The sequence below is a fragment of the Thamnophis sirtalis genome, unplaced genomic scaffold (genome assembly GCF_051295495.1).
Source record: "Thamnophis sirtalis isolate CommonGarterSnake01/CBP01778 unplaced genomic scaffold, rThaSir2_p1.2 scaffold_1, whole genome shotgun sequence".
Classification (NCBI taxonomy): domain Eukaryota; kingdom Metazoa; phylum Chordata; class Lepidosauria; order Squamata; family Natricidae; genus Thamnophis; species Thamnophis sirtalis.
In genome coordinates, this window is record NW_028261381.1 from 178,429,976 (window position 1) to 178,454,821 (window position 24,846).

Below are 24,846 nucleotides of genomic sequence, written 5' to 3' on the forward strand. Positions count from 1 at the left end.
TGTCTGCTGTCAGCTTGTGGTGGAAGAATACCATCAACCATGATAGAGTTGGTCAGTGGTTTTCCAGTGTGGTCCCAGAAAGCTGGTTCTGTCTAGCGTGCAATCCCCAATGAAGCACACATTGAGATTGAGATTTTAAAAAGTTTTATTCTGTACAGGAGAAAATACACAGGGGGATCATTCCCATTGAAACTATGCAAAGGGGCTCCTTCAACAGTACAGTTTTTATACATACTTCTCTGGAAGCCCACCTTAAGCCAAACTTTTTGAGATTAACCTATGACTTTATCATTGTTTATTGATAATGCTTAGCTTGCATCTGCTTTATCTAGCAGCAATCAGCACATTTGCCTCTAATTTCCAGGAACAATTAGTACACTGTGCCATAATTACCTGTGTTTCCCCAAAAGTAAGACTGGGTCTTATATTAATTTTTGCTCCAAAAGATGCATTAGGGCTTATTTTACAGTTAGGTCTTATTTTCAGGGAAATACAGTACTCAATGCATCCATCTGGCTGTCAATTTTAACTGGGACTTATTTTTAGGATAGGGCTTATATTGCAAGCATCCTGAAAAATCGTGGTAGGGCTTATTTTCCAGTTGGGTCTTATTTTTTGGAAAACTCAGTAATATAATGACCCCAAAGTTCCTCTTTTGAGAGAGAGGATAGACCTGAGTGAAAGCACTGTTGTATATCAGTAGTATTGTAGCAATTATATACTAGCAATAGACATATTTTAACATAGAAAGAATAGTAATAGATTATTCAATAGTGATAGAAATATAAGAAAATATACATAGAAAGAACTCACAGACTTAATCTTTCACTCTTGCACCTTAGATATTTTTTATCAAAATGAGACATCTCCCCAACCCTTATAGGAATTTATAAACATCGACCTGTCCAGGGTCCAGTGCTTTTGCTGATCTTTTGAGACTAGGATAATCTAATCAAATACATCTTAAAAGAGAACTCATAACAAGCTCCACTGATTTTCTAACATAGGAAATAGTGTTTTACATTTAAATATTTTCATATAAGCTATAATATTTTTAATGCAGACTTAATTTCTGCACTACTTGAAAATATTCGCAATCTACAATTGCATTGTCTGTTTTTTAAATTAGTAATCAGTCCTTTTGTGATTAAAGTGGGAAACATCCCTGCTGAAATTGGTGGGTTATGGGTTTTCTTTAATATTATGGATTTATTATATGATGGATTTATTATATGATGGATTTTAAAAAAATATTTTTTTCAGCTGCCCAGAGTCACCTGCGTGTGAGTTGGGTGGCTAAACAAATTTGTTTAATTGATTAATATACACATCTTTGATATCAAGGGACAACTGCCAAAATACCCCAATCCAAGTAAAATTTCCCAATCCCAGGACAAATCAGAGGTTCTTGTGCCCCATTATAGTCTCTCTGCAATTCAGATGGGGCCTAAGTAGGATAATGTAACATTTGGGGGAAAAGATGCAAGCCAAGAGACCAGCCCCAGAGACCAAAATGGAGAAAATCTCTACAGCCACCATGGACTTTCCTTTGGTGCTTAGGTAAGTGGGGAGGAAGGTGATCCAAACACTGCAAAAAACTAGCATGCTAAATGTAATGAACTTGGCTTCATTAAAGCTATCAGGCAATTTTCTGGCCAGAAAGGCTACAGTGAAACTGATGAGGGCCAGGAAACCCAGGTAGGAGAGGACAGCATAAAACATTGAAGCTGAACCTTCCTGACATTCCAAAATGATCTCTCCAGTCAAGGAGTGGAAGTCCAAGTTGGGAAAAGGAGGGGAGATTACCAGCCAGGTGGCACAAAGAACTGCTTGAACCAGGGGACAGGATACAACAATGGAGTTGGTCAGGGGTTTTCCTAAGAATTTCCTTGCCCTGTTCCCTGGCTTGGTGGCCATGAAGGCCAGAATCACCATGACAGTTTTTGCCAACATGGAGGAAACTGCCAGGGAAAAGAGAATGGCAAAAGTAATTTGTCGGAAGAGGCAAGTGAGCATCTGGGGCTGACCAATGAAGAGGAAGGAACAGAGGAAGCAGAGCAGGAGGGAGACCAGGAGGATGTATGTGAGATTTCGGTTGTTGGCCTTGACAATTGGTGTATCATGATGTTTAAGAAAAATTGCCAGAACTGCCAATGTGATCATGGAGAGAGAAAGTGTGAGCAAAGCTAAAGCATATCCCAAAGGCTCTTGATAGGCAAGGAAGTGAATCTTCTTGGCAATGCAGTGGTCATTGTCCATGTTGGGATATTGGTCTTCTGGGCAGGGATCACAGCTTGCAGAATCTGAAATCAAGAGTACTTTACAATATCATGGAATATCAAAAAGAACAAATCATTCTTCAACATTGATTATTCTTGGAATTGGTTCGTCTGAACTGGAATTGGTTTGGGCTCAAGTTCTCTACTTCATAATATGCATCAACTCAGATTTGCATTTATTTGGCTGGGAAGGGCAGGCAGTCCAAGTTAGATGGCTCTCCCTCTTCCCCAGCAGGTTTGTCTACCTCCTGGGAGACTGATAGAAAAAACATCCTAAATAATGAAAATCAAAGGTTCAACCTCACATGCACTCCTTCATGAAAAGTTTAGTATCTGGTTTTCCTGGATGTAGTTAGATGTAAGAGTAGGACTAGAAAGTCTAGTAGGGAACTCATGAATTGTGCCCTGAAGCTACCCTGCATTAAATTGCTGAGGAGCAGGAAAGGTGGCCAGACGATGGGAAAAGACCAATTTTGTTCCCTGAACAGAGGTTCTGTTGAAAAGCATGAATGTGTTGAAGAATGTTAATCTACTAAAATGACCAAAAAATGATATGTCTTTCTACTGAATGGCTTCCTTGATCCTGGAAGATCTACACAGAAAGTTTGCTCTACCTGTCTGATTAGAAATGGTCCCTTCTGGGCAAGGGGCACATTGGTAGCAGCAAACCAGCTCGCCCTCTGGAACCCTTCTTCTCTCTCCTGCTTGGCACCTCTTCATGCCACACCTGGCAAAGGGCACCTTCTAAAATAGAAAAAAAGAAAATCTGTAGATGTCTTCATTAATGCTTCACTTATCCATTCCTTTATATTTCTCTTTCCATTATTAGAATATGTTCAAAGGTAATTGTTAATCCAAGTGTAGCACAAACCAGGAAAAGCTCCTGGGGGATTAAGGCTAGTGCCGCTCTTAACCACCAATGGATTCCGGAGATTGGAACTAGGACTTGGCATGCAAAAGAAGGATCATGAATTGAGCTATAGCTTTTCTGAAGGAAATAGTGATGGAGATCCAATTGAATGGGATTGATTCATGAAAATCACTCTTGGCTGCTCCATCTGCATTCTGGGTTTCAACCAGAATTTCTTCCTGATCTCAACCCTTTTTGATCTGTCACAAATCATACCTCAAATATGTTACAAACAAAATAGCTTTTCTATCAAATTGGTGCTAAAATTTTGATTCCGTAACCCGTTCTCCGTTAAGGGAGATATTTTGAATCCCCAGAAGAGAATTATTCTTTTTCTGGATTTATTTTACCTTCCAGCTCACCTTTTTTGCCCAGACAATTGCATCAGAGTTAATGGTGAAACCTTGTCCTGCAGGAGCCCCAGGATCTATTCGTCCAACTTTCAGAGGGAAAAAAGATTCATTGGGGAAGAGAACCCAGTTGAAAAGATCATAACGAGAAGAACCCACTCCATTTTCTGAGAAGAAGATTTCATCCCCAGCACTGTTGTTGAACTGGATATTCCTCAAATAGGGAAGAAGCTGAATGAAAAGGAACCTTCAGAAATTGCTAATACTTTCCACACCTCTAAGAATGTTTCCCTCACAGTGCCTGCCCTTATTTGTGACTTCAGTGGTCATAGAGGTCCATTCTTTATGTTTTGATGCAGAAGAAAAAGACAATTTCATGAATTTCAGACCACATTTATTTGTATTCATTTCTTTCATTCATATCCATGTTTATATTTATACCTGCTATCTTGTACATGTTTGACAAACTAACAAATACAAATACATTGAGTCCTGTTGCTAAATTGACCAAGGCTGGTTTTATACAACAAGCAGTTCAGTGCAACAAATGGCAAAGAAAATACGTGGGATGGGATCACACAGCATGCTAATCCACAGTCACATAAATCAGGGTTACAATGAATTCAGTCAAGTGTCTTTCTCTAACTGGATTCAGGCTACAACACGAAGGAAATGGAGGTGGTTCTGCAAATATGTCTACTAGGACTTCAGTTGACCTGCTGAAGCATCTGGCAAAATTGTCACCTTGCTCTGGATCCCTCTATGGAATGGCCACTCCATGACAGTCACACAACCTTTGAATACTTCTGAAAACCTTTGGAAAGGTCATACATCCATGAATCTTAGCTACAATTAGTTTGTTTTATTTCTCCTTCCCCCCTTCTACCCCTATTGAATCAAACACTATACTTAATTTGTGTTTTTGTTGTTTTTTAAAAATAGTTGTGCTTTAATGTTCTATGAGATGCAGTGATAAAAGGCCATTCTCATATTTAATCAGTAATTCAAGATATATTTTCCCCTGAAAATACTTAGGGAAGAGAAGAAATAAGAAACTATAGTCCACAAACCAAACAATCAAGCTAGGCAGGTAATGCTGTCTCCCTGGAGTAAAAATAAAGATACCACTGATAACCTTGCTAAAATAATCAACCCCATGGATTACTACACAATTCTTCTCCTTCTTCTACATGCAGGGAACCAATAATACAACAATGAATCTAAAAACAATAACAGCTAGGGAAGCAAGTTAAGGAATCAGGAACACAAGTAGTGTTTTCATCTATACTTCCAACAAAAGACCAACTCCAGTGAGGGAGCTAAGAATTTTAGAAATGGTTTAAAACTTAAAACTGGTGTCATCAAGAAAATGGTTTCAAATACCATGGTTTGCATTACCTACATGAAAGGCTCCTGGCAAGGGATGGACTGCACCTTACAAGAAGGGGAAAGAATATAAATAGAAAATGACTGGTTCATTTTATCACAAGTGCTTTAGGCTAAAATTGAGTGGGGAGTAGAGTGATTTTCGTGACCTTTATAACTTAATTCCAAGCAAAAACCACTAGATATCCAATCACATAAGGATGTAGGGAGTAAAGAGAAGGAAAAAGAAAGAAAGAAAGAAAGAAAGAAAGAAAGAAAGAAAGAAAGAAAGAAAGAAAGAAAAGAAAAGAAAAGAAAAGAAAAGAAAAGAAAAGAAAAGAAAAGAAAAGAAAAGAAAAGAAAAGAAAGAAAAACAGGGTGAAAGTGAAATACTAGTACATGAGATGTACTTGGTGGGATGAAACTCATGACTGGAATGTAGTGATGGAAGCATACAAACTATTCAAAAGAAACAGACCTAACAAAAGGAGAGGTGGAATTGCATTATACGTATCTTAGAGATCACTTCCTCTGTTTCATCACAACCAAGGAAGAAATACTTCTAGAATGCTTATGGGTCAACATAAAAGGAAAAAAGAATGACATTGTCATAGGCATATACTACAGGCCACCGAACACATCATAATCAAATCAATGTGTTAGACTTAAAAAGAACTGATTTTAACAAACTCAGAAGAGCTTGGGAAATATCCCATGGATGAAAACCTTAAAGGGCAAATCAACTGAAAAAGCCTGGGAAACTCTGAAAATTTCAGTTATAAATGCCCAATCTAGTTCAATACCACTAAAAAAGAAAACCAAGAAACCAAGAAACCAAGAAAAATCTAGCATGGTTGCACAAATAACTCTCAGACTAACTGAAGTAAAAAAAGGACAAGTACAAAAAATGGAAAGAGGGAGACATAATGAAGGCAGAATACCCCAAATACCTTGAACCAGCGGTTCACCGACAAATGCACGCTCGACAAAAGCGTACTGACAAAACCACAGTGAGAAAACCGTGATGTCGAAATCATGCCGACGAATGAGCGCAGAAATGCGCTGACAACAGTGCACCGACAAAAGCATGCCTTCAACAAACAAGTAATAACAACCTAATAACCCTAACCCTGATCCTAATAGCAATAGCAGTTAGACATATACCGCTTCATAGGGCTTTCAGCCCTCTCTAAGCGGTTTACAGAGTCAGCATATTGCCCCCAACAACAATCCAGGTCCTCATTTTACCCACCTCGGAAGGATGGAAGGCTGAGTCAACCCTGAGCCGGTGAGATTTGAACAGCCGAACTGCTGAACTGCAGTCAGCTGAAATAGCCTGCAGTGCTGCATTTAACCACTGCGCCACCTCAGATCCTAACCCTAACCCTAACCCTAACACTAAACCTAACCCTGAACCTAACTCTGAACCTAACCCTGAACCTAACCCTGAACCTAACCCTAAACCTAACCCTGAACCTAACCCTGAACCTAACCCTTACCTTAACTTAAATCACGCTTTTCTGGGCGTGGTTTTGTCGGCACGTTGTTGTGGGAGGGTTTATGATCTTGCGGTTTTCTCACCACGGTTTCATTGGCACGCTTTTCTCATTGCGCACATTTGTCGGGTCACGGAACCAGCAAAGATGAAGTTAGGAAAGCTAAGGCTTTGCACAAAGTAAGACTTGCAACAAATGTCAAAAAAGTATTTAGAAAGTTTATTTCATCACATAAAAAATAAGAAAAAAATTAAAGAAACAATTGGTCCACTAAAGGGAGAAGATGGCAAAGAGGTAACGAGCACAGGGAGAAAGAGAAACTGCTCAATTCATTTATTGCATCCTCTTTACCAAAAAATATATAATAATGTAACCTGACAGATGCTGTACACTACTCACCTTACCAAAAGCAGAACCATAAAGACAGATTAGAAATGCAAATTAAACTATGCAAAATAAGGTAACAGAACACCTGTCAGCTCTAATCTACATCCCAGAGTTCTGAAGGAACTGGCAGACATGACTTCAGAACAGTTGAAACTCATCTTTCAAGGTTCTTTGATCACCAGGGGGGTGATCTCTCAGTCCTCACTACCGGAGGATTGGAAAAAACTGATGAGATCCCCATTTTCAGAAAAGGAGAGGGGGGGGGGATAGAACCTGGAAATTACAGACCAATCAGCCTGACATCAATACCTGAGAAGATCAGAATAGACAAGGTTATAACCAAAAGCCAACATGGGTTCATAACAAAGAGATCATGCCAAACAAATTCTATTGCATTCTTTGACAAAGGATTCAAATTAGTAGGTCAGCTAAATGCTGTGGTTGTAGTATACTTTGATTTCAATAAAGCATTTGATAAATCAGAGCAAATCCTATTTCTTGGCAAGCTAGTAATATGTGAGATAGACAGCACAACCACCAGGTGGGCTTTTACTGGCTGACAAATTGTGTTCAACAAGTATTCCTCAACAGAACTACCTCTACCTGGAGGCAACAACATTGTGTGGCAGCAGCCAAAAAAAAGTCAATGCAATCCTAGCCTGTATTAAAAGACGGATATAATCAAAATCACATCAAGTTCTAATACTGCTTAACAAAACCTTAGTAAAGCCATACTTGGAATACTGCATCCATTTCTGATCACCTCAACATTAAAAAGATGTTGAGACTCTGGAAAGAGGCCAGAGAAGAGCAACAAAAATGATTAGGGGACTGGAGGCTAAGACATAAGAAGAATGGTTACAGGAATTTGGTATGTCTAGTCTAATGAAAAGAAGAACTATGGGTGACAAGATGACAGTGTTCCCATACTTGAAAGGTTCCTATAAAGATAAAGGGATCCAATTATTTTCCAAAGCTCCAAAAGGTAAGAGAAGAAATATTGGTTGGAAATTAACCAAGGAGAGAAGGAACCTGGAAGTGAGGAGAAATTTCCTAACAGTGGGAGCAATCAACCAATGGAATAGCTTGCCTTCAGAAGTTGTGAGTGTTCCATCACTGGAGACTTTCAAAAAGAGACTGGACAACCACTTGTCTGAAATGATATGGAGTCTCCTGGTTGAGCAAGAAGTTGGGTTAGAAGACCTCCGAGGTCCCTTCTAACTATTATTCTATGTTCTACACATGGGGAACTTCCTCTCTATGTTGGCTCTAAGGAACTGTGGACTGGATTAAAAAACAGAGATTACCTGCCATGAGTGGACATCTAAGATCCTCTTTCCAAGTCTCATCATAGCTGGTCGTGCTCCTGATCCAGCCATTGCATGGAATGCATGTGCCACAGCATAAATAGCATTGTAGATATTGTAACTTTCACCTGTCATGCTTGTTTCAAACAGGTAAGCTGGCAGACTCTGTAAATTTTCCTTTCCTGTACATGGTTTTTCATCCTTTTGAAGGATCTCTCCTGGTTTGAGAATCCTGCAGGCAAAAGTCATTCCCCACCATAGAGGGAGAAAGAAATTCCCTTGTGGGTTCAAAGGGTCTAAAGACAGGATAAAATGGCTGAATTCTGAGACTTCTCTGGTGTGGTCCCTAAAATGCAAAGCCCCATGGTAGTGCTTTATAATATGCAATATATATTCAGAATTCATCACATTAAGTTTCCAATTGGATGTAAAGATCCAAACTTTCAGTAACGATTCATATCTCTGTTTTTCATAAGCAAACACGACTATCTGTGCATATGTAATACTACTGTAGTCTCCAAAAAATATAATCACTTCACCTTTAGACAAAGTGTTGAAAATATGATAAAAATTTGTATCTTCATCAGTGTAAAAATCAAATTTCATTATTTCAGTGAAGGCCAGGCAGATCTCCTTCTCCTTTAGCATTGGCATCAGAGATGAGACAAAATGTTCCCCACCGTCATCTTTGTTGGCCACCAGCCCAACCCAGTTCCACTGGAAATGCAGGAGCAGCTGGATTAGACCCTCATACTGAGCAGATTCACTGGGATTAATCCGGAAGAAGGAAGGATAAACTCTTCTGTCTCCTTGAGTGAACTCAAAGCCAACACCAAGCTAGAGAAAGTGAGAATCTTCTTTCAAAAGTAAAGTTAAGTTTTATGGTGACTTTAGGGTTCCCCATTGTGTAGTTAATGCCCCACCAGTCAGGCTGACTCACAAGCTTTATATTCTCCCTTCTTAGGAAGAGTCACAAGTTACCTGCCCTGCCGCCTTGTTTAGGGTGACCCGCTCCCTCCTAAATACGAGGGTTGCGGATAACCCTTTACAAGGTAGAGCAGAGGAATATGTCCAGTTCCTCGCGGACAAAGTTGCTCGGCTTCGGATGGACCTGGACTCCAATTGCGCAGAGCCAGCCGGGGTACCGGGGGAAGGCCTTGAACACCAGCTCTGGACTGACTTTCAACCTGTTGCTCCTGATGAAGTGGACAAGGCCATGGGAGCGGTGAGTGCTGCCACATGTGTACTGAACCCGTGCCCCTCCTGGCTGGTCTCGAACAGCAAGGAGGTGACGCGGAGCTGGGTCCAGGCGATGGTGGATGCTTCTCTTCGGGAGGGCTTCTTCCCACCGGCATTGAAGATAGCGGTGGTGAGACCCCTCCTGAAGAAGCCATCGTTGGACCCAGCTAGTTTGAACAACTACCGTCCAGTCTCCAACCTTGCCTTCATTGGGAAGGTTGTTGAGAAAGTGGTAGCCTCTCAACTCCGACGGTCCTTGGATGAAGCCGATTATCTGGACACCTTTCAGTCTGGATTCAGGCCTGGCTACAGCACGGAAACCGCTTTGGTCGCACTGACCGATGATCTCTGGAGAGCCAGGGATGGAGGTCATTCGACGGCACGGGATCAAATACCATCAATATGCGGATGATACTCAGCTGTATCTGTCTGCCCCGTGCCAACTCAGTGAGGCGGTTGACATGATGTGTCAGTGCCTGGAGGCTGTCAGGGTCTGGATGGGGGTTAACAAGCTTGTACTCAATCCAGACAAGACCGAGTGGCTGTTGTGTTTTCCTCTCAAGAATTTGGCCAGTATTCCATCACTCAGGTTGGGGGGTGAAAATTTACGCCCCTCAGACAGGGCGCGCAACTTGGGAGTCCTCCTGGACCCACAGCTGACTTTAGAACATCACCTGTCGGCTGTGACCAGGGGGACATTTGCCCAGGTTCGCCTGGTGCACCAGTTGCACCCCTACCTGAACCAGGAGGCACTCGCAACAGTCACTCACGCCCTCATGACCTCAAGACTGGACTACTGCAATGCGCTCTACGTGGGGCAGCCTTTGAAGAGTATTCGGAGACTACAACTCGTCCAGAATGCAGCCGCGTGAGCGATTGTGGGTGCACCTCGGTACACCCACGTTACACCTATCCTCCGTGAGCTGCACTGGCTACCGATCGGTCTCCGGATACGCTTCAAAGTGCTAGTCGTAACTTATAAAGCCCTTCATGGTATTGGACCTGGGTACTTGAGAGACTGCCTGCTGCCAATTACCTCCCAAAGACCCGTCAGATCTCACAGGGTCGGCCTCCTCCGGGTTCCATCCACCAGCCAATGCCATCTGGCTACTACCCGGGGGAGGGCGTTCTCTGTAGCAGCTCCGGCCCTTTGGAATGAACTCCCCGTGGAGATCCGGACCTTCACCTCTCTCCAGGCCTTCAGGAAAGCCGTCAAAACCTGGCTGTGCCGTCAGGCCTGGGGTTGATGAGTTCCCCTCCCCTCTCGACTGGTATGGCTGTGTGATTTTCGTGTATTTTAATTATGTGTACTGTTGTTTATGTTCCCTTTCCCCTTTGAGTTGTTCGCTGCCCTGAGTCCCCCCTGGAGAAGGGCGGCATACAAATAAACCAAATACTAATACTAATACTAATACCTGTTTTGCCTTGTTGTCATAGATCAGAAGCCAATGGAACAAAACATCTACCTGATATAGAGAATAAACTGGACTCAAAGGGACAGAAGGATGATAAACTTTTATGAAAGTCAGGAAGTAATAAAGGCTCTTGGCAGATACAGATTTTAAAAATTATGTCAGTATCTTTTTTTGCAATTATATAAAATGTATCTTGATATACAACATAGAAAGATCAATTCAACTTTAGGATGGATTACCTAAGTCATACACATACCCCTGGTGTATGCCCCTCCCCCCAACATCATTGCTTACATCCTTGTCTTCAGTGTGTGCTTCTGCTGTTTGTGTACTCCATACTGTATCTAGTGGAGTCCCCTTACCTGTGGGACTTTGGAGATGCTGAAGATGGAGGCCATCTGCCTTGAGAATTTAGAGTTGTGACCTCCAATGACAGAGAGGAGAGGGCCTTTCCTGTCACATTTGTAACCTGGAACCATTTGGAGCCGTGTGGAGAGCAAGGAGAGGCTGTATAGGAAAATCTTCTTCTCCATCTTCTGATTATCATAGAGGTGGAAGCCAAGTGTGATGTTGGGGAGGAGAACTAGATCCTTGTTCACCTCCATGACAGTAAACATCAATGCCAGGAACTGATGGTAGTTTTTGGGTAGGGGTCTACAGTGAGAAAAAGAGTGGAGAACATTATAAGAAAGATATTGTGTGCTTATGGAGTTGGCTTTGCCTTTTTTTGTGTTAAGTCACAAGTTCCATTGGGTTGTTTTGGCTTTTTAAAGGATGTTCCTGTATTTGGATGGATTTCTGAGAAAGAAGAAAAGCCAGGCTGTCCATTTCCCACATCATTTTATACCCCTCTATTCTCCCTCCTTTCTTCACTTTCCTCCAGTGACTGAAATCCTCCACAATTGCTCCCCTTTCACCCTAATCAGTTTCTTTTTCCCATGAAGCAGCTTCTTCAGGTCTGAGCAAAAGATTCCAGTGAGGGTCCCAGCTCAGATTTACTCAGGGCTATTATTCATCAGCTCTGCTGATTCCAAACTCAGGGATATTTTGGGGAAGTATCCACACTGGAAAAAGATTGAAAAATTCTGTGAGTGTTTCTTTTCCCTATGATTTTATGTCCAATCAATATCATGTTAACTTCTTCATTAGGCCACCACAGTTTGCATGGTGCTTCCCCTCCCTACTTTTATATGGTTGATAATCATCCTGATGAAAACATCTGGAAAGACAGTCATTCCCTGCATATAATTTGTGTGTAAACTGTTGTTGTTCTCGGTCCTCAGGAACCGTTCTGGAAAGACGGGGAATTCTAGCCTATTTCTTGAATTTTCCTTTTTATTGAGAAAAGGACAAAGATCTGAAGATCCCTAGAATGAGTATTTCTTTTTTTTAAGCCCTGAATTGAAAGGAAATAAAACAATCACCTACATTTTTCTCCTCCAAGTGAAACTTACGTGATGACATTCATAAGGTACAATGGGACCCTTTGAAAATCTGGTGATTTGGACTCCACAAAAGTTGACAGGGGAAAATTCCCTCCAATGATCAGATCACCAGGCCTGTAAAATTCCCATTGATATTGATCCTTTACATGTTTTGGCATTGCACATACAGTTTGAATCTTCTTAGCAGTAACTGGAGGCAGGAGCCAGAAGAGCAGTAGCAGCAGGAGAGGCAGCCCAGCTATTCTTCTCATCTTCCCTCCTAGATCAGAAATCAAGGATTGATTTGTGCAGAAGCTGAATTGCAGGGAGTATTTGAAATACCATCAGAGGCTTTATCACAACAGGCAGCTTCTGTGCCTTCTGGATGGCCTCAGGGCAAATTTATCTGATGTCTCTTTGCATTGACACATTTGAATTTTATCGCTTTATTTCATCCTCTCTGTCCTATTCTGAAATTAGACTATGTGATGTATTTTTTTTAATAGAATAACAGAGTTCAAAGGGGCCTTGGAGGTCTTCCATTTAGGCAGGAAACCCTACACCATTTCAGACTAATGGTTATCCAACATCATCTTAAGAACTCTCAGTGTTGGAGCATTCACAACTTCTGGAGGAAACTTGTTCCAAGTGATTAATTGTTCTAATGGTCAGGTATTTTCTTCTTAGTTCTAAGTTGCTTATCTCCTTGATGAGTTTCTACTCATTGTTTCTTGTCCTGCCCTCAAGTGCTGTGGAGAATAGCTTGATTTCCTCTTCTTTGGGACAGCCCCTGAGATATTGGAACACTGCTATCATGTCCCCTAGTCCTTGACATACTCAGTTCCTGCAACCGTTCTTTATATGAATTAAAAAATATTTAATTGTAATAAAGTCACAGAACTAATCAATCAAAAAACTACTACAATATCAATCATGCTCCTTCTTACCTGTCTTTGGACTTTGACACCTCACAGAGCTCTTTGGGAGACAAAGCAAAATCCTCCAACACTGGGAAAACTCAGAGAATATATTTTAAAGCAGGTTTAACCTAGGAAGATTTCTGCGGGTTGAAAACCACCAGGGATACTTTAAGAATTACTATTCTTCTAATAATTGGAGGGGGAAGCAATTGTCCTATCTGTTGGGCAATGGATGTTGTTTGCACACCGGGCAGGAAAAAACATGTTGGTGTCTCTTGTTGCTAATCCATAGAGCAAATGGATTTGGGAATAAAAGTGAAGTTGACTTTTTGAACTATCTGAAAGTGAACACTTGCAGACAAGATGGAGTTAGGCCTATATCATAGTATGTTCAGATAGAATGGGTGCTAATGGGGCATGGTAGTAGTGAGCTGTACCTTAGGAAGTATGAGAAATCATACCAATGTTTAGATGCAATAACTGCTTTAATTATTGTCGAGATTGTATTGCTACAATGCTTGTTCGCTTCAGCATCTTGCCAAAGATCAGGGGGGAGGGAATGGAATGCCAAGAAGCCATTCATGGACCTCAGAAGCCTGCGCCAAAGCAAGGTCATTGATACAGGCGGTCGATGGAGAAGTGAACTGTTCCAAAGCAAAAATAAATGTTACTGTTGGATAATTTAAACCCTCAGTGGATGGGGGAATAAGAATCTAACATTTAACTAAGCAATGTTTTGTGCAGGAAACCTCAGAATTGGTTTTGCTGGGACTTAATTGCTTTGAGGATTCCTTTTGTTGGGTTCACTATTCAGATTGTTGACATGAAACCAACTCTCCTTAACCTTCACATCATGAATGCAGACTATCCGGACACTTCCGAGAAAGTTGTAGCTTAGTGAGATATCAGGAACCAAGAAAAAGTAGAGCCTGAGGGGTAAAGTTGAGAAAATGCATGGGGTAGAGAAACCGATGAAGGTTAAACAGGTGACATCGGCTGAGAAAGTTTGAGTGGAGACAGTTAAAGTTCTAATGGCGAGTGAGTGAGCCAAGCTGAGCATGCCAAAGGAATACTGAGATTTGGCAGAAGTATTTAGTGAGCTGGAGTTGGATGTGCTTCCCCCCCCCCCCCACCGCCCCTTGTACTGTGCAATTGACTGCCTGGGGCAAAGCTTCCCAAATGAAACATATACTCCATAACCCCAAGGGAAATGGAGAGCTCCAGAAGTTTGTGGATAAAAATTTGGCTAAGGGCTTTATTCAGCCACTAAAGTCTAGGTGACAGTATCGGTGCTCTTCAAGGAGAAGAAAGATGAGTTTTTAAGATTGCATGTTGATTTTTGAGGGAATAATGGGGTTTGCATGGGAAAACAAGTATGCAACTCTTACAAGACAGGGGAATAAATGGATTGATTGATCAAATTTGTATGACCACCCATCTCATGCAAAGTAATTATGGCTAGTGTACAACAAACCAATAAAATCTGTAAATAAAGAAAACAATCCTGGTTTAAAAACTTAATGCAATAATTATTAAAAAGAATCAGAAATTATAACAGCGGAACCAAAACCGGAAAAGAGAAAAATATAGAAAAATATACAAAGGGATGTGTCAGCCATGGAGCCATTTCCCCTGGCACCTTGAAGGCTGCCACAGAAGAGATGAGTCAAGCTGTGAAGATGGGAAAGGGAGGTAGAGATAGCCAGGGGATTGTAGCCAAAATAAAATTCTTTCCTCTGAGGACAAAGGACTCTCCCACCAGGTGCAAGCAGGTGGGGTCTGAAATCAAGTGACCCTTGTACTGTGACCTGATTGGACCATGTGATGGATTGCATGGGCAAGGGAAAGAAAAAATTACTTTTAAGTAGGGGAAAACCTGAGGGTGGAAGTTAGAGTTGGGTTTCCTCAGATGTGCCAATATGACATGCCTAATAAATCTGTAACTTGAGTAAGATGCCTGCTTCTGAGTTTTGATTCTTATGGGTGTGTTAACCCTGACAGAATCTTCATAATCTTAAAGCCAACTCATGGATTTACCTTGTTCCTGGGGTCCCCAAGTCTGCTTTCATAACAAGGAACTTTAGAAGCTCAGGAGTGATGAGGCCAAACAATGCAGCTGACAAGGCAGAGGAATAATATGCACTGCCAGAAACCTCATAACTTCTCTTTCTACTGCCTGTTGCAACAGTTGAAGTTTCTATACACTCTTCAACTGAAACTATCAGCACTATTGCAAGTGTGGTCTTACTAAGGATTTGTAAGGTGGTTAAAATAAAAAGGTTGGTGATTGTTGCTGATTAAAGTATAGTTTGTGATTTGGTTTCCAATTATTTAATGGACAATCCCTTCTCATTTCATGAAATTTTAGAAATCAGATCAAATACAAAATGTCCCAAAATCAAAATAAAAGTTCAGAGGCTCTTGTACCTCATTTTATATTCCCTACAATTAAGATGTGTCTGAATAGAATAGTGTAGCATTTGTGGGAAAAGAGGCCAAGATGGAGAAGATCTCCATAGCCACCATGGACTTTTCTTTGGTGCTCAGATAGATGGGCAGAAAAGTGATTTAAACACTGTAAAAGACCAGCATGCTAAAAGTTCGTTAAATATGTCAGGCAATTTCAGAGCCAGAAAGACTACCATGAAACTGATGATAGCCAGGAAACCCAGGTAGGCAAGGACAGTGTAAAACATTATAGCTGAACCTTTCTGACATTCCAGGAATGTTCTCTCTTATCAAGGAGTGGAAACCTAAATGGGGAAGTGGTTACCAAGTGAGGTGGCAAGCCATCTTCCAACAAAAGGAGACAATCTGGGGAGAGCAATGTCAGGCCAGAATAACCAGAACCACTCTATGATTAGACTGTAATAGATGCTTTATTGCCAATCATCCATATTACAAGAAATTTGCCAAACTATCTGCCTTCCTTTGGGAAACAGCAGATATAGACCTCAGGGTTTGAATGTGGACCTTTCTCCTTCAAACCGAATCCACATTGTTTGTTTGTTTGTTTGTTTGTTTGTTTGTTGGATTTATATGCCACCCTTCTCCCAAGGACTCAGGGTGGCGCACAACATTTAAAAAGACACATATTACAAAAGTTTTTTAAAAAATAGATAGAGTATCCAAAAAACAAACCCAATTAAGATTAACAATAACATTTAAAATTCAATTAAAATTAACAATAATCAATCATTTATTTTATTTTGTTCAGGCCAGGCTGGCATTGGAATATCTTTTCATTTATCCTAGAGGTGCTCCCTGTGGTCAGCTGGTGGTCCATCATATCAAGCTTGGCTATGTTCCAACTCCCCCATAGTTACCAAAGTGATGGTATTTATTGTGTGGAAACTGTCATTTCATACTTTCCAGCCTCAGGAGGTCCATCTGCAATTGGTAATCTAACTACATTTTATGCAGTTCCAGTTGCCCAAAACTACACTTATCATAAGTCCAAGTTAGAGGGATAGCCGTCATGCTGTGGATCGTTATAAGATTTTATCTTTGTACTAGTGGTTACTATCGGGATCCCGTCCTCGTCGCCAGTAAAACGTATTCTCCTGAAGAAACCTCAGGACACAATGTAACACTAACTGTTTATTAACGTAGCTGACAATGAACAAAGTAACAAACTGGCAGCCTTTTATATGTAGGCTGTCAAACTGTTAACCAATAGGAAGCTTGCCTGATTTCCGCGAGCCTGCACCCGCACTGGAGTCAATGAATTACTTTTGCCCAGTGACTGACAAGTCTTTCTTGAGACCTCAGGACTTAGCACTTTCTTCACCAACATTGACCAGAAGAAGGAGGCAAACCACCACAGAACCATCACCAACCAACCTAGCAGTTCCAAAAGATGGATGTTATTAGAGGATGGGGATGACAGATGAAAGGAAGTGATGATGGGCTTTACAATTAGAAGTGGCCAGGTAACTGCCTTTTCTTGTCTTTCTCTCTCTTTTTTTCCCTTCTTTTTTTCTTCCCTGTGCTGGTTATTCGGTCCTTGGAATCATGTAACAGGCTGTTCTCAACCTGGGAGAATCAGCTCCTTTCTTAGCAAGGGTAGTATTCACTTACCTTCCCTACCGAGTCACAAATGTGAGCACACTCCATGCATGCACTCAGCCTTCTATGAATGCACTTTTGGTGAAAAAGGGCCTAAATGGGGTGCCATAGAGCCTGTGTGGGTGGGCAGGGCTACCCGCAATTTTCACTACAGTTCAGGTGAACTGGTCTGAACTGGTAGAATATCACCTCTGTTTCTGATCCCTTACACCAGGGGTCCAAAACTCGGGGACCACGGACGGGTGCTGGGTTGTGGTCCATTCAGAATCAGGCTACAGAAGGGTTGGGTGAAGAACAGGGGTGGGTTTCAACCGGTTTGCGGCAGTCCATGCGAACCGGTTGGTCGCCGAACCCGGAAGTAAGTAACTTCCGGGAATGGCGAAGGGCCCGCCCACCCGCCCGCGGTCCTTACCCGGTTTTGACGAGTTCTGCGCTTCCACGCATGCGCAGGACGCATACAGCGCCTGCGCGATCATCCAGGAGCAGCTGGAGTGTCACGCAGACGCTAGTACGCATGCACGCGCCGCACGCGTGCACGAGGATGCCGCCGGCCCCGTTCCAACCGAACCGGTGGGAACGGGGCAAGAAACCCACCCCTGGTGAAGAAGCATGTGCAGCTGCATTTGTAAAACTGATGCATGCATGAAACAATCCCCGCCCCTCCCCCCGTAAACCACCACTGCCACCTCCACTGGTCTGCTGAGTTGGGAAAAGTTGCGGACTCTGCCTTACACCTTAACCCACTCCCTCTCTCAAAGCAGAAGCAAGCATTCACCATTCACAATCTCTTCTGAATATTATTTTACACCTCCCTCCCTGCCTAAAATCAATGGAGGCCACTTCGTTCAATGAGACAATAGAAAAGGGGGTTTATGAGCTGTGGTGGTGCAGTGGTTAAAGTGCAGTACTGCAGGCTACTTCGGATGACTGCCATCTGCCTGTAATGTGGCAGTTCAAATCTCATCAGCTTCACTGATGACTCAGACTTCCATCCTTCCAAGGTAGGAAAAATGAGGACCCAGATTGTTGAGGAAAATAGGCTGACTCTGTAAAACCACTTAAAGAGGGCTGTAAAGCACTGTAAAGTGGTATATAAGTCTAAGTGCTATGGCTATTGCTATTAAACAGAATCTTGAGGTTACTTTCTGATTAACACCAAAGAGTCACACTCATCCCTCCAATAGAGCAATAAATAATTTTGAAATCATAGTTATATGTTCTCAAAGGAATTTGGACTTTTTTCCCTTGCTATTAATTTTTATTTTTCCTTTCTGCACTTTTCTTTCTTTGATTCTTTTACTCTTTGCACTTAGTGTTTGAATTTATGCTTTTTGCAAAATGTTTAATAAAAATATTTTAAAAATTAGAGGTCAAACAAGACAAGGAAACTAGAGATGGAAAAAGAATACAAGGGGTGGGGCTAATGCTTTTTGATTGGCAAGGATCCCTCCACCAATCAGGATGTCCAGTCCAATCATGGGGGAAGAGAAACATATTGGAGGGAAAGATAAGCATGAGAACAGAGAACCACAGTTCTTTTTTTCCCCACAAAGGGATTTCCTATTAACATATGTAAAGAGCCCATTTGACATAGTGGTGAAAGCACCAGACTAGAAACTGGAAGGCCATGAATAGTAGCTTGGCTCAGGCATGGTGGGTTGACTTTGGGCCTGTCCCTCCCAGCCCAGGCAAGGAGAAATCACATCTGAAAAACTTGCCTAGGGAAACTACAGGGACCAGCAGTTGCCAGGAGTCAGGACTGTCTCCTGGCAACAGAAAAACAGTCATGATAATAGATGCCTGCTAAGACTAGCCTGAATCCACATTCAGTGCCATAGTCCTAGGGAGCCAGGGGACTCTTCATCTGGGCGTGCTTGGGGGCAAAAGACCAGTGACTTACTACTGTCTCCTGCTGCCTTTGCAATGAATCAATCATAATTCTGTTTCCCTCTGGTTATTGTCTCTGTTAAGTGAGCTTCTCCATGGAAACCTGGAGTTCATTCTGCATTGAGGTCCTCAGTTCCACAGAGGCATCAAGTCAACATCTGACAGCTGTGGACAAAAATTCCCCTGGCTGCCCTGGTTAGATGGAAGCGGTTGGATCTGTGCCAAAGTAGGGATAAACATGATTATCTCAGTCCATAAGCAAGAGTCGGCCACAGGTGCACAGATAACTTTTTCTCCTGTTCCATGTTAGAGGAACTTGGAACTGTGCCAGGATTTCTCCCCTCTATAATTAAAACAGCACTCAGGTGTTTTTGCTGCTGTAAGTTTGGCCAGGTGGCACCATAGGAACTAAAGTAGAGAATCAAACTTTCCTTACTCTCTTCCAGGCTGTCAACAACCGATGTCTCTGCATCCTCTCAATTAATTCTTTGAATCCCAGGATAATTATGCTTTAGGCAAACTCTTCAGGGGAAATAAAGTTCATTAAACTGAGATGAAATCATTCACAGGTTCTGCCCAGAACTTTTTAACAAGAGAAGGGGGGGTGCATTTATCAAAGTTTGAACTCTGATTTATAGCTGTACTTTTGTTTAAGATTTATTTATCATTCCTTTATTTGATTTTACCCTTTCTTTTGCAGAGGAGCTAAAGGGAGCATTCACAGCGTTTCTTTCCACCTTCTCTTTGCCCTAAGACACTAACATTGTGTAGTGCTTTGTGTTGAGTGGAGTGACTGGTTCAAAATCCCCTTGAGAGCTTCTGTATCTAAGGGTGCAGTAGAACTCAGCTGTTAGATATTTAGAGATCACAAACTTGACAAAAGATTTCTCCTTAGGTTTCAGTATTGCAATGTGATCTGGTCAATTATTTTAAATAACATGCAAAAGAACCTTCTCTCTATAGTTCCATAGACAACTTTGGGAATCCCTATCCAAAGATCTATCATTTTTAGTTCCTGTTTCAAGTTCCCTCTATTTACCTTGAGAGTTTAGTACAATGGAATGCAAAGATTATTATAATATACCCTTCCTCAGAGTTTATTTTATCTTTTTGATCCCAGTTACAAGCAATTTAAAAAGTAATGCAATTTTTGAAAGCTTCTGGGAGAAGTTTTTTTAAGTCATGCCAAACCAATTTGGACTCCTTCCCTCCCCCTCATTTTGGATAAAAATGACTGATTTGACCTTGGTAATACAATAAACATAGCATACCTTGACTTCAGCAAACTATTTGGCAAGATCTCCCTTCTAACAAAGAAGGGAGGAAAATGGGAGCTTGACTATGCTATGAGCTAATTGAATAAGTGTGCTGAAATACAATATACCTGAAGCTAGGCAGAGACTTCAAGGTTAAAAGATGCCTCCTAATGCCAATGCTTTTTGGGATATTATAAATAAATATATTAAGTTATATGATTATTACATTTGCAGGTATCAAATATTATGGGAGGGGAAAATAAAATCTAAGAGCATTTTTTGTCCACCTGACAATTTAGGATAGATGGAAAGAATTCTCCATCCTGCTTGGGAATTCTGGGATTTGAAATCAAACATATCTTAAAGTTCTTGAGGATGAGAAACTCTTAAAAGATTGGATCTGAATTCAACAGGATTTTAACAAGCGGTATCAATAGTCAGAACCCAACAGGATCAATTGAACATAATGTCGGGGTTCCAAATAGCATCCAAAAGTAAATCAGAATCCAAGGCAAAGTATTGCTCAACATTCCAATTGATTAAGAGAGCCATGTTGGCACATCTGGGAAAACCCGAATCTGAAAGCTTCCGGGTTTTCCCCACCCAGTTGAAAGTTCAAGATCTTGCTCCCACACCCACAAATCCATCCCATGGTCCAATCTTCCACTGCCATGCTGGCAGGTCCACCTATCCAGTCCAGTCAGGTACAGTGGTGCAAAGACAAAGGATGCCCTTGGATTTCTAGAAAGAATTTTCTTATGGCTACATAGCACATAACTCCGTACAATCCCTCCTCCTATTTTCCCACAATAGAAAATGCATAGTAGAATAATAGAAAGTGTAGCAGGCCAAAGATCCAAAAGAAAGGGGGCTGCAGGCCTGACACATGAATATATAAAAGTCTCCTCTTTAAGTACCTCTAAAGATTTTAATTGTAACACCCCCCTTTCTGAAGTAAGAAGTTGTCTATAAGTGGTTCTATTGTGTTTTTGTTCTTAAAGAGGAGAAGGTAGTTCAAACGTGGTTTCAGTATGGCCAATTACAGGCTAGGTGGAAAATAGATCAAAAAATTGGCTTTGTAAAAGTTGAGGATAATCTGTTTAAACAAATAAGAGATCAAAGCTTAATGCATATAAAGAGGATATATAATGTATTAATACAGATGGATTCTGAAACGGAACTGATTAAAGACTGTATGATAAAATGGGCTCAGAATATTGAGGAACCAATAATGCTGGACACATGGGAAAGAATATGGGTAAGAAATGTGAAATTTACACAAGCACAAAATCTGAGAGAAAATTTTTATAAGATGTTTTATAGATGGCATTTAGATCCCAAAAAGCTTGCTTCTATGTATCCGAATGTACAGCCTAAATGCTGGAGATGTGGTTCTCTTGACGCTACATATTTTCATATATGGTGGACATGTCGTAAGGTTAAGGCATTTTGGATAAAAATATGGTGGATCCTGCAAAATATCTTCAAAAGAAGGATAAAATTCACCCCTCAGTTGTTTTTACTAGGTATATGTACTGACTTTATAGCGGTAGAGATTAACTTGGTTCTGTACTTAACGGCAGCAAGACTGTTGGTGGCGCAATACTGGAAGAAGAAAGACGTGCCTACAACTCAAGAATGGACTTTGAAAGTTATAAACTTAGCTGAAATGGCAAAAATTTCAGCATATCTTAAAGAACATTCAAATGAGAGATATAAACGAGACTGGAAAAAATGGATTGATTATACACAAAGCAAATATGGGACTAAGAAACTCCAGATAGCCTATGCTTAAGATTAGTAACAACTTAAATTGTTTAAAGTTTGGGTAACAGTAAGAAGCTGAGTTCAATGTAGAGATTTTATTGATCTTTTCTCTGCTTTGTTTTAAGACATTTTAGACTGTGTTTGCTAAAAAGTTATACCGTGTACAGGCTCTGGGAAATCAGGGGGAGGGAAGGGAGGTGGGGTTCTAGGGGGAGGGGGGAGGGGAAAATATAATATGTGTTAGATCTTAAAGTACATGATTGCACTTGTATACTGTGGCTTTTCAATGTTAGTGTAAAAATAGGACAAGCTGAACATAGTGGCAGACAATAGAGGTACACCTAAGGTGGGCTAAGAGGCCCAATTATGAACCATAGTTCTACAGGCCATGTTTAATATCAAATACTCTGATTAAAGCTGAGGTTTTGCACCATTAAGCAGAAAACAATTGCTGACAGTTGCTGAAGGAGCAATAAATATTTTTACACATCTGGGAACAAGTCGGCCCAGACGGGGAGTTTCCTGTTATCTTGCAAGATGGGCCCTGTTTATGTCACGCATGATCTATAAGGTGCTGACCATGTATATTTTAGGAATAGTAACTGTTGGCCATCTGGCATAGACAGTTTTTGGTTCCTCTCATGACCTTATATGCTTAAACACTGCCTCTATAGATGATGACGTAATTTGCACTATAAATGTATGGCTTTAAGGACCCTTCGGGGTTCAAACCCTTGATGCTTATTTTGGCATGTTTGAACCTGCGCATTCAATAAACTTTTCCTATATTGCATCGCTTGGCTTCATTGTCTCCTAATTCTACTACATTTTCTGGCACCCCAGATGGGACAGAGAAGCTAAGGCAATATTTTGCTGAGGGCCACTTTGCCCCGTTGGGGTGTGGGGCTGCTGCTCCTTGGCTTCCAGGCGCCACGGGTCTTCTTTTGCCCCGGGAAGCAGCAACAGCAGCCCACCCACACCAAGGGGGACACACATTGTGAGTCCAAGAACCCTGCAAACTTAGGAAAGGAGCTGTGGTGTTTCCTGGCCAGGATCCGTGGGGAGAAGACGTCTCAGGCGAGTATCTTGATAATTGTATTGTACCTATCTCGTTTGAAGATAGAAGAGGGGGCCTGATCACCCCCCTGGACTCGGGACGGCGTTCCTAATGAAGTCCGTATAGGTTGTGTGGGTGGTTAAACCAGCGCAGTTCCTGCAGGTGGCCATTGAGTTCCGGCTTCTGGGGCCTCAGGTCGCTGGTAGTGTGTTAGGAATGGGTGGGGGAAGCAGCATACCCAGCACACCGCTGGACTGCATGATTAAAGGATTTGACTCATATTTTAACCACACTGAATATAGAGTCCCTTACCCAAAATTGACCAAGGATAGGCTTATTTACTTGTGTCAGAACCAGTGGCCACATATGGGGGTAGGATGGCCAATGGGAGGAACTTTTCGAAATCAAATTATAGATGATTTAACTTCGTTAATTGCTGCAGACGAAGAACGCTATCCCAATCAGTTTCCATATATAGATCAGTGGGGAGACGCTGTAGCAGGACAGGCTGATGAATTATTGCAGTGTCAAGCCGAAATGGTTCGCCTGTGTGTGGTTAGACCGAAGGAAAAGGGGAAGTTGAGGTTAGCGTCGAGATGTGTCAAAAATGTAGCAGCTTCAGAGAAAAAGGAGTCAGAGAAGAAAAGGATTTTTGCCCAAGACGAGGGGGAACTCTTCAGACCTCCCCCTCCCTATGCATCGGCACCTGTAGGCATTGTTGTGCCCCAGGCTATGGGTGCTGCTGTTGCGGGTAGTGGAGATAAGGAAAGTGCTGTGGGGGCAGGAGATCATCGGACAGCAGGAGGCGGAGAGGGCGGAAGCCGGGAAAGAGGAAAGTACATTGTTAGAGGAAAAGGAAGGACTCTTTCCATTAAGAGTATCAGAACAACAGGTGGCCATCAACGCCCAGGGAGATCTTGAGTACCGCCCTTGTTTTCAATATATCCCTTTTTCAACTACGGACTTATTGAATTGGCGGAAGCATTTTGGTCCATTGTCCGTGAAGCCCACGGAAATGACGGATCTGTTTCAAACCATTATGCATAGTCATAACCCCAATTGGCGAGATATACAACAGCTGTTAACTACGTTGCTAACAGCAGAGGAGAGAGAGAAATGCAAAGCAGGAATGCAAGAGGTTTTTAGAGAACGTTATCATACAGAAGCAGTTAGGGCTCGGATACTTTTGGAAGAGGCACCGGAACGGGACCCTGGTTGGGATCCTAAGGTAGCAGGTGACATGGCAAAGATACAAACGTATCAAACCGTGATAGTGGCAGCTCTCAAGAAGGCAGGAAAACCCCCTGTGAATTTGTCTAAGCCCTCATTGGTTATGCAGGGAGCAGATGAGAGTCCAGGAGCATTCCTTCAAAGGTTGATTGAGGCTTATGAGTTGTATACTCAGATGGACCCGAGGGCTCCAGAGAATGTGAGGATGTTGAATGAGAGGTTTATTGCACAAAGTGCGTTGGATATTCGTAAGAAATTGCAAAGGTTAGAGGGAGCGTTGGGAAAGAATACGACCGGGTTGGTAGAGGTGGCTAGGAAAGTGTATGTGAATAGGGATAAGGTTGAGAAGAAGGACAAAGATGATCGTATGCATAAGAAGACGGAGTTGTTGGCATTGGCCTTACAGGGAGGAAGGACAGGATTGGGGCCAAATCAATGTGCCCATTGCGGATCTGAAGGTCATTGGCAGAGAGAGTGTCCAAAAAGGTT

At 41.8% G+C, this 24,846-nt stretch overlaps 2 protein-coding genes across 2 annotated transcripts; one reads left to right on the forward strand and one right to left on the reverse strand.

The window, feature by feature from the left end:
- Positions 1-1,398: 1,398 nt before the first annotated feature.
- On the reverse strand, positions 1,399-12,351 carry LOC148049926 (vomeronasal type-2 receptor 26-like). The gene is made up of 4 exons (XM_087705480.1): positions 12,203-12,351; positions 11,111-11,402; positions 8,634-8,811; positions 1,399-2,303 (listed from the first exon to the last, which is right to left on the reverse strand). The coding sequence occupies exons 1-4, from the start codon at positions 12,349-12,351 to the stop codon at positions 1,399-1,401; spliced, it is 1,524 nt and encodes a 507-aa protein (XP_087561606.1).
- A 10,075-nt stretch (positions 12,352-22,426) lies between these two features.
- LOC148049927 (uncharacterized) lies at positions 22,427-24,247 on the forward strand. The gene has a single exon (XM_087703423.1). It carries the CDS (start codon positions 23,344-23,346, stop codon positions 24,046-24,048), a length of 705 nt encoding a protein of 234 aa, XP_087559549.1. The 5' UTR covers positions 22,427-23,343; the 3' UTR covers positions 24,049-24,247.
- Positions 24,248-24,846: the final 599 nt, after the last annotated feature.